Here is a 9,902-nt window from a genome sequence, read left to right on the forward strand (position 1 = left end):
GGAGTCACCTGGAACGGAAGCCGCCGAGGCCCAGAAAGCTTTTACTGGCTGGGAAATGCAGTACGTCATGAGGGCATAGAAATATCTTCAGTGAATTAACTCAAACAAAAGAACGATTTCTTCATGCTCATACAGTTAAAAACATTTTATTCGACTTCAACTCCACGTTCAATCCGTCACACAGTTCAAACGTTGTAGCTAGTCAAAGGCAGCTCAATCATTTTAGTGCTGAGAGAAATCTGTTTATTACCAACAGGCAACAGTATACATTAAAATACTGTGTACACGTTTTGATACACATTTGGACTTTTTTTTCTACACATCTGAAGCATTTGTGTGTTGCACATGGAAGGATCTGCCAATCAGGAACATGAAAAACAAAAAGAAGTGTCAGTGATTTCCTCTCATCAGGACAAAACAACACTCTGAACACGTTCTTGTGGTTCTCGGAGTCTTCTTCAAATTGGTGGCATTCTCAAAACCTGTGCTGTGTATCTTGTCTCAGAGGATATACTTGAAGAAGCACAGTAGCATACTTTATGGATGTATTCAAACATGCCATTTTCCTTGTCTCTTGATTTTACATGCCATCATGTGAGCTTGCTAACAATGGCTTGGTTCAGAGAGTTCAGCTGATTTGTCCATTTGTCTAAAGCTGTGTAGCGAGCCCCTCCTCTCTTCTGGTAGTCCAGTTCTAGTAGCTGGTTAACTTGGTCAATTCGGCCATGGATTGTGCTGAGTAAAAAGAATAGAGAGTGAGCAGAGAAGCCACACGTTGCATTAGAAAAACAGTCCAATCTCTCCACACAATTTAGTCACACTCTTATAGTTACACCTTGAAATGCATCTTTCCTCTTCCTGTAGTTACCTCTACCAAGGATGTTATGTTTTTATCCATGTCTGTTTATTTGTTAGCAGGATTACAGAAAAAAGTACTGAACCGACTTGCACCAAACTTGGTGGAGGGATGGGGAACAGACCAGGGAGGAACCCATTAAATTTTGGGGCAGTTTCAGAACATGTAGTCTGGTGTATGTTGTTTGACATTGACCTTAAAAAGGTCTGTTCTCCGAGTGCCCTTCTAATTAAACAGTATATCTGATCTCGCTGCCAATTGTACTGTGGGATAGTGCAGTAAAGACAGCGAACGACAACAGCAAAATAGGTGGAATAATTTCTTGAAAATCCCGAAATCCCAAATCCCAAAAGCAATCTCAAAGAATCAAGTATTTTTCTTAAATGTGGGGGTTGCACGTTTGTATTATTGAATTTGTTTGCTTTCATATGAGTGGCATTCATTTAAAAAACATTTTTAACATTTCAGAGCATGATGGCAAAATGTAAAAATTATTAATTTAAACATTTCACTCAGTATTTTTGAGTACATCTGAAGTTGGAGTAATCAAGTGTTTTCACTCCCTACCAAGTCATTTATATCAGTGAACCAGTACAGCTGATATATGAAGCTATAAATAGCAGATCACAATTATTACAGTACGACAATTAATTACATAAAAGATGTAAGTGAAACTGTCAAGTCATACCACCTGATTCCCTTAAGGGCCAAATGACACAAACTATGAGGAACTACGACTATTTACAGGAAGGGAGTAGATATTTTTTAGACTGTCAGCCACATGAGGGAGAAACTTACTTATCCAAGATGCACTGCACCAGCAAACTCTCCACATCACACACATCAATGTTCAGCTCCTGAAACACAAGGAAAAGAGAAAAGATTCATCCTCAAATCTGTAAACAAGTTGGCCGACTAGTCTGATTTTACATTTAGGATGCAAAGTGTTCAACACACTGTAAATCCTATTGTAAATAGTGTGTTAGGTGTGTTGCAGAAGACCTGAGGAGGAAGTCAGCCATGCAAGTATGTAAAGTAAGAAATAAATAAATACAGAAAGGGGTTTACAAAGTATTAACAGATACCATGTAGAGGCACTAGTGATGAATGGCACATGTACTGAGAGATGAACCCAAGTCCTGAGAAAAATACCATGATTATTATCATAATAATACTGCCTTTTTAGCTCCTCTTCTTTTGTTTGTGTTTAGTTTTGCTTTTCATCTGTAGATTTCATCATGCATGATTTATGTTAATGCTGCAACTGTATTTCACTTAACTTACTATGCTAATTAACCCGAATTGAGTAAAGCAATAATTTGCCATATTTGCCAATAATTGCTGGCCCTACAAAACAAAACCAAATCCTACAACATCAGATTCTGCTTTGACACTTGTATGACTATCTTTGTGCCTTTTTACAATAATAACTTTATCTTCATTATTGTGGAGGAATAAAAAGATCAAAGAGGAAAGATCACAGATGAAGTCACTGTACAGAACGCTTATTAATCACGTAGACTTACCTTAGAAATGAAAGGGATGTGTATTCTCGTGTACGGTTTGATGAGTTTGATAAGTACTTGAGTTCTAATGTTCCGCAGGAGCTCTGCAACACATCATCATATGATCAGCTACACTTTAAAAAAGACAATATTTTTCCCAAACACATTTATCATGAACGTGGAGTGAAAGTCATTTCCACCACTCACCCTCTATGTGCTCTCTAATGAAGGGGTCGTCCATTATGTTACTGTGATTTGTTTTCAAGATTTTCTCAAATTCAGTGATGTCATTGTTCTGGTAGGCGCTGGAAGGAAAAACATCCAGAGTTGTTATGCTATATACATTGTGTCTTCGTGACCCACAGAAAAACTCTCATCCTGATAGCTGTCAAACACATTGCAAAATATCAGACTTTTGTGTAAACACTATTCTTGTTACAGTTTTGGGTGTGCGTTCTTAGTTTCTTGTTTATGTAATAAAAATCTTAAATATATGCATGGAACCTGAGCAATTTCAGACAGCGCCTGTAACTTATGTAAACATGGGGACAAAAGAGAGCAAACAAGGAAGCAGCAGACCACTAAAGTCTTGGGAAGACAATAGTCATGTTCCATAATTTATACAAATACTGTGAAATGAACACTAATGTTGACATAGCACTGTTTTGGCAAATTGTATAAATCGTATTAAGTCCATTACTGTTGTTAATGTATCATTTTGTACTAAGAGGAAATGATACAAGGCATGAATTCAAAGATGTGAACATCTGTACAGACCAAGCTGTTAGAATTAGTTAGTAACTGGGATAAACTGAATGAGAAACTCAGCTGAAATACTGACCAAAGGCCATACAGCACAGGGTATAGGTCCAAGAGGTAACCATCCATTCAAAACATTATGGGAACATTATTAGCACTCTGGGTCCATTTGTACAATTTTGGCCATCCATGACAACATATTTCTTGCAGACTTGGTTGTGATCCGAAGATGCAAGGCACAAAGCACACTCAAGCGCACTATGCCCAGTTTGCTGAGGTCATGGATGCACATGAATAAAAGGTGAGAGTCTGTATAAGTCATTATCATATATAATAACTAATGTGTTAGGGGATTGTGTCAATAATAGCTAATCACACCTCTCCTTTCTTCTCCTGTATAAGTTGTTCTCTCTTCACAATGACATAATGAAGTTTAGTAATGAAGCCTGCAGTGGCTTTGCCAGACATAACCTTACAACAGAGTGCATGGGACAACATACAATCAGACAGATTAAAAGTCAACTGTTCAACCATATTTTCTAAGCCTATGGAAATAAAAAGTGAACCATATATTTTGTAGCCAAGCAAAACATTGTTTTAAACATTTTAGATGTGTACTTCGCTTAAAATAGGTTAAACAACTGTCACTGACGAAGCCTTCTCACTATTCTCGTCATTTGTCCATTTTTGCTCCTTAGTAAAGCTGTGACTGCTGAGATGGTGTAGACCTCAGAGTAAACTTGGCAAGTAAAATGTTATACGAGATAAAAAAAACAACCAACACTAGAACAAAGTGTGATGTACACAAACATTTTTCAATTAAGAAATTAATCCATGCTTACCTTACTAAGTTTGTCATTGCTAGGATCTCGGGGTCATTTTTGTATGGTTTGGCCTTTGGAAAAAAAATATGAAAAGTTATTCCTGGCGCTAACAATGAAGTAAACGTCTCCCACAATAGTTTAATAGTTCAAAATAGTTTAAACACATTCAAGTCGTGCTTTATCAAAAAATTCAACTGCAAACTGCTCAAACTTATGTGGCAACTAGCTGTCTTGTTCTCTCCCGTTACGTATTCTGAACAGTTATCAAACGCAAACATTTAAAACAGTCACAATTATTTTCATACCTCTTGAGAGTCAAAAGGGTTTATTCCTGACTTCATCAGCATGTTGGCTAGGACCAGGTACTTCAGGCATGTTGTCCTTCTTGGGCTTCCAGACTCATCATAGTTTTTAAAGGCCTCAAAGAAGTCTGTGTGAGCTTTCTCAAACTCACCCTCTCTCAGGTGCATCTTCCCACCACACTCTGGTCAGGAGCAAACAAGCACACGTCTTTCAGCAAAAAGCTATAACAGTACATAATGAGAAAGTATCACAACGCAAGGCTAAACAAATGTTCTGTGAATGAAGGAGGTATGTACACCATCATACCTCTGATAACTCCCATTATGAGTGGGTGAGGAATGGCAGATTTAATATGAAGTGACTGTTCATATAGGGCTTTCAATTTCTTGTTGTTTTTTTGTGCTGTGTACATCTGGATCTCGAGAGCATAGATCTCCAACAGCTGCGTGCCCTTCTTAAGGTCATCCTCTCCATCATCTGTCTGTAGTTGACATAAAATCATTTATTAAATCATTATCATAATTGATCGATTGTTGCTTTTAAAACCTCATTTCTTGTATGAAAACAGGGAAATTTATTATTGCATATTCAATCAAAAAAGAATTAAAAAATTGACCTATTTACCTGACATGACTGGTGAAGTTGCCTAAGGATCTTTTGCAGTTTCCCATACTCTTCTCTCTCCAAGTACAGCTTCCCCAACTGCAGGGGAGAAACAAAAAAGAGCATTTTTTTTTTTAAAGACCTGTTTTACATGGAAATTATCACATAAGACTGCCTGGAACCAGTAAAGAATCTTTGTGTACCTTTGTGTTAGTTTTAAACCACAGTCTGTCATTTTTTGCATCTTTCAAAGCCTCCAATGTGGTTTCGTAAAACTCCTGTAGCAAGTCCATCTAGTAAAACAGGAAACACATTTCAAGAAGACACATTTAAATCACCTGGTTTTCCGAGTTCCAAGGACACAACATATGTAACTGCCAGCTGGAGTTTGCTTTGTCTCACATTGTCTGTCGATACCTGTTTGGAGGTAGAGATGTAGTCCAGAATGGAATTGATGGACTTCTCTGAGTAGTTCCTGGTGACAGCACTTCTGATGTATGTAAGGAGCTGCTTGTACCTGTTCATCATCTCTGGAAAGTTGGTCTACAAGGTTGAGAAACGCACATACATTAAAAAAAAAACACTCTTAATGCAAAGATTAATTCTGGTGGGACAGGCATAAAAAAAAAAAAAACTATGGCATGTATTATATTGCATACCAACTTGAAGTTGATTTTGATCATCTGTTTCAGTGCTTTGAATCCCCATTCTCCTTTCTCTCCTTCTAGTTCCAATACCTGAACACATAGCAAAATCAAGAGATGTAAATATATCATACTTGAAAATAACGTCGGCTAATTTTTAAGGAGCACTACTCCACCTTCTGGAAACTGCTGAGTGCTGCTTTGGGATCATCCTCCTTCAAGGCTTTTGAGTTGTAGTACTGGTTCTCCAGGTCCACATTTGGCTCTGAATTACTGTCCTCTGAGTATTCCTAAAGTTAAGCATGTGCATGTCAAAGTGCAAACATAGAAGTTACATATTTAGAAACAAAACATGTCAGAAACTCTTCGCTAGCTAACGTAAGGCTAAACATTGCAAAATGAGTTTTCATATTATTCTGCAAATATGAGCCTTGTGCTAACGTTAAGTTAGCTCAACGCAAGGGCTTGGTGACTAGCAGGTTGGCTTGTTTTTCCTGCTGGCAAATTAAATCTACTGGCAGCTGAACGCGTGTAACCTAATATAGCTAACAGGCAATGTTAATGTTCATTAATATTAGCCAGCTGCCTAGAAGCTAAAGCCAACTACCGTTAGCTAGCTAGGAAGCTAACGATAATCACCCACTCTCAGCTTGATGTTAGCCAACAAGCTAACTAGCTAAACAGCTAACGCACTGTCGGCACTGCACTGTTAGCGCTCAGCGGACAAAAACGTTGAAATTTAAAGCAAGGTAAATAATTTCAGGTTTAAATACCAGGTCGTAATCTTCTTCATCATCGCACATGAAATCGTCTTCCATGTCAGACATCTTGATGGTGTTCCTTGTCCTTATTCAGAGACAGACGGTAGCCCGGCCTGTGCTGTGTTTTGCAGCGGCGGTGAGGTGGTGTGTCAGGGCGGCGAGAAGCAGGAACCTATTTCCCTCCATAGATGGCGCTATCGGATCGTCTCAGCTGCAGTCCTTTGCCCCTTGGAGCATGACACGACTGTGAGATGCATCTTTAAAACAATGTACTGGAATAATAGATTGTACAAATCAGTGGTGGAAAGTAATTAAATGTACTTAAGTACTGTTCCTGAGTACAATTTTAAGGTACGTACACTAGAGTATTTCTATTCAATGCTTCTCCATTACATTTCAGAGGGATTTTTTAAAATACTTTTTATTTCAGTACATTAATCTGACACCTGCAGTTAATAGCTAGTTACTTTCCAGATTCAGATCTGATATTGAGTCAAATTAACATCAGAAAGCTACAGCATCAAAATTATTAAGACTAATAGCATACTCCAGTAATATGAGGTGACATGAGCCATTTTGCTGCATAATAAGAACTCAGCTATTGATACTGTAAGTAGCTACTTCTTGCTGTTAATTCTTCTGTACTAAACATTTTACTTTGAATGTAGGATGTTTACTTGAAATGGAGTATTTGTACATTGAAATATACTTACATACTTAAGTATTTAGCTACTTTCCTCCACTGCATTGTCATATGGCTGGTTTTACTTCAAAAAGGGATCTGAATACTTCTTCAACCACTCCTGACACAGCAGTTCTGTTACAGAAACTAAATTATATGTTAGGCTACTGCATTTTTCTGAAATAGTATCATGGGAAACATTTGGATGAAACATTACATATAGTATATACAGCTCCGGAAGTTGGATATATAAGGATTAAAATATTAATATAAAGCTATATTCATAACAAGAAATGTTTCAGCTCTTTTTGGCCTTTAGCTTCTTAAGCTAGGGAAAGTATATATGACCACAAAGAAAAGAAAAGGAGAGAAGAAAGAATATATACTTATAAAATGTATGGATCATGTTGCAAGTTGGAGTATTTAAATCCATTACTAAGCATATTATGATTGTATGTTGTATTTTGCATGTCAAATTAATCAGCTAAGTAACTTCTAACTGTACCTGTCAAATAAATGAAGAGAAGTACAGTATTTCCCACTAAAATGTAGAGTATAAGTATAAGGTAGAACAAATTATAAAGGCACAATTGCTCCAAGTTGTACTTATATACAGTACTTGAGTAAATGTGTTAATTTCCACCACTGTAAATGTCCATGAACTCCAGTTTTGCGTGTCAGTTTTCAGTCAGCCCTGTGAGTCAGGTTCACGTTTAATGGATTTCGTGACTGTTCTCTCAACAATCTTGGCTGCCATACAGAGAGACCATTGGCAGCATCACATCAGTCTCTAGCGTCTCTGCTTAACTCGGGGGGGGTCATTCCACATCAAACCATATGAAAGATTTTATTACTGAGGACATTACTTTCCTGTTCCGAAAATTTACGCAATCTGCTTGTGTGTCATCAAGTTATGTGTCATACGTTTATTTCCAAAAACTGATGAGTGCGGGTGAAAAAGTTCATCATCCTACGCAGACAGTTTGGCCATAATATTTACAATATCCAGACATGAATCACCAACACCAATGCTAGAGGGAAGAATGTATTCACAGACTGACTTATTACTTTAAATGCATTAAGAGGACCCAGAATAATATTACTTTTGCGAGTGTGTACAAAGGTGTCATAGACAGTGCACTTTTTTCAGCCATATTATCTTTAATGTGCACACTGACAGATTTATTGCATCTCTTACATAAAGCCACGCAGCGGCTGTCTGCTGGCTTCACAAAGAAAGCAGAATATTATAATTGTTCTGCATCAGCACTGGGCTGGTGACCTGTGTGTCTGTGAGTTTGTCTATAGTTACAGGATACAGATGTGCACATCCATTTGTTGCATGTATGAGATGCATCACTCTACAAACAGTGGTGCGTGTGTAGTGTCTATCAGCACTTCATGAACTGCACTGCATCAACACAAAGACTTAACAAATGAGCAGCGCTTATCTACAAAAATCAACAACACCAGAAAAAAGCTGTGGGTCTGTGACAAAGGACACATGGTTGCTAATACACCCTGATTCACCATCACAACACCCACACAACATCCTGAAATGACATGGCATCAGGCTTTTTCACATACCTGAAACACACCATTATTATTATACTGCAGACTGGCTAATGTGTCAACACCTTCACAGTTGCTTAAGAGTGAATTTCCCAGCTGTGGTGGGGAGATGCTGCAGTACTTGAAGGGCAAAGGAGGACCCTCCCAGCCCAAGCTCAATACAACTCTATCCCATGCACCAACTTGGTGCCAAAGACTTTTATTTATCTGACTGAGTCAGGGGGATGGTGTGATAAACACAAGTTCACCATGTTTAACCTTGCCATGTAAACCTACTAACCTTATTTAGAGATCCAAAAGTATGGTATTAAGCCCTATAAACACCTCCGAGCAGCCCTTCTCCTTTCAGATAATCTTTGATGATTCATTTGATAAAATTAGTACATTGATATTATTCCCGTGGCGTCAATGTATACACTGGTCTCTATAATCCGTTTAATTTTTGGTTGCCAAAAATTGTTTTATGCCGAACCTAATAACCTTAAAAGAGTTAATATAATCTAATTTCTGGCAGTTCCTTAATCATGAGACAAGAGTCTTTAATATATCTCCAGCATGGCATCTGGCAGCAAAAGCCTGTGTACCTCTCTGAGCAGGCTGCCTGCTTGTGTACTCTACGCAAAATCTCACCACTAAAGTGCTCACATAAGGGTGCGAACCCTTGTTGTACTGCTGCCAACTCCCTTGAAGATCATTAGTCATGCATGCTTACACGGTCACACACATAGCTGTTCATATAATGTATATACACTGTTGCTCATAAAGTTGGAATAAAATGTTTTTTACCTCTTTCCATGAAATTATTGTGCCAAAGTGATTTATTCTTGACGGATAAAGTGTATATCTTCCCAAAACTTTCCACTTTGCACCTGGTCAAAAGTGATGCATTTAAATAGGAATAAACAGAGGATTGTGTCTGAAAACAAAATTATTCCAACTTGTTGTTGGGCAACAGTATATATATATATATATATGGTCTAATTTACACACCTGCTTAATCGTGTGCGCCTCTGCATGCACATAATGGTAAATGGCCAAAAAACCTGAGCAGTTGCCAACCTTGTACAACCTTCCCTGAGGTCATCATAGCTGCTCTCACTTCTCAACTTGTGCAAGATGCGTGACTAGCCATTTTGTTTTTCTCTTTTTATTTTTTTGTTGCTGTTTTCATTTTTACAAGGTATGTAGAAGCGTGTCTCAATTTTATGCAACAACTTCCATCAAGTGGTGCTGTTATTACAGATCAAATCCAACTTTCAAGAGCTGAACCAGCCGCTGCAGCCAAGTCCACACGCACCCCTTCTGCATCACACGCTAGCATAATGTGGTATGTATGTGGGCTACAGTTTGAGAGTGTTGGGGTATCTGGAGAGTTTTTGTGCATTATAAATGT

The 9,902-nt window shown here is 38.0% G+C and overlaps 1 protein-coding gene across 2 annotated transcripts; it reads right to left on the reverse strand.

The window, feature by feature from the left end:
- Nucleotides 1-130: 130 nt before the first annotated feature.
- cops2 (COP9 signalosome subunit 2) lies at nucleotides 131-6,426 on the reverse strand. 2 transcript variants are annotated; one of them, XM_023414629.2, is made up of 13 exons: nucleotides 6,268-6,426; nucleotides 5,671-5,784; nucleotides 5,510-5,587; nucleotides 5,268-5,393; nucleotides 5,054-5,143; nucleotides 4,872-4,949; nucleotides 4,554-4,728; nucleotides 4,250-4,428; nucleotides 3,963-4,015; nucleotides 2,569-2,666; nucleotides 2,383-2,465; nucleotides 1,655-1,713; nucleotides 131-735 (listed from the first exon to the last, which is right to left on the reverse strand). In XM_023414629.2, exons 1-13 carry the CDS (start codon nucleotides 6,319-6,321, stop codon nucleotides 591-593), a joined length of 1,332 nt encoding a protein of 443 aa, XP_023270397.1. In that variant the 5' UTR covers nucleotides 6,322-6,426; the 3' UTR covers nucleotides 131-590. The 2 variants fall into 2 exon arrangements, with proteins under 2 accessions (XP_023270397.1, XP_023270396.1); XM_023414628.1 differs by having other exon boundaries at nucleotides 5,253-5,393.
- Nucleotides 6,427-9,902: the final 3,476 nt, after the last annotated feature.

The sequence above is a fragment of the Seriola lalandi genome, unplaced genomic scaffold (assembly GCF_002814215.2).
Source record: "Seriola lalandi dorsalis isolate HSWRI2012SDOR001 ecotype SW California unplaced genomic scaffold, Sedor1 jcf7180002054537, whole genome shotgun sequence".
Classification (NCBI taxonomy): domain Eukaryota; kingdom Metazoa; phylum Chordata; class Actinopteri; order Carangiformes; family Carangidae; genus Seriola; species Seriola lalandi.

Excerpts from the sequence above, each read along its gene's own strand:
- cops2 (XM_023414628.1), bottom strand. The coding sequence starts at position 6,321 with ATGTCTGACATGGAAGACGATTTCATGTGCGATGATGAAGAAGATTAC. Across the intron at positions 5,144-5,252 it reads AACAGGTATCGACAGACAAT|ATGGACTTGCTACAGGAGTT; the intron begins GTGAGACAAAGC and ends CTGTTTTACTAG. Across the intron at positions 2,466-2,568 it reads CATTAGAGAGCACATAGAGG|AGCTCCTGCGGAACATTAGA; the intron begins GTGAGTGGTGGA and ends GATGTGTTGCAG.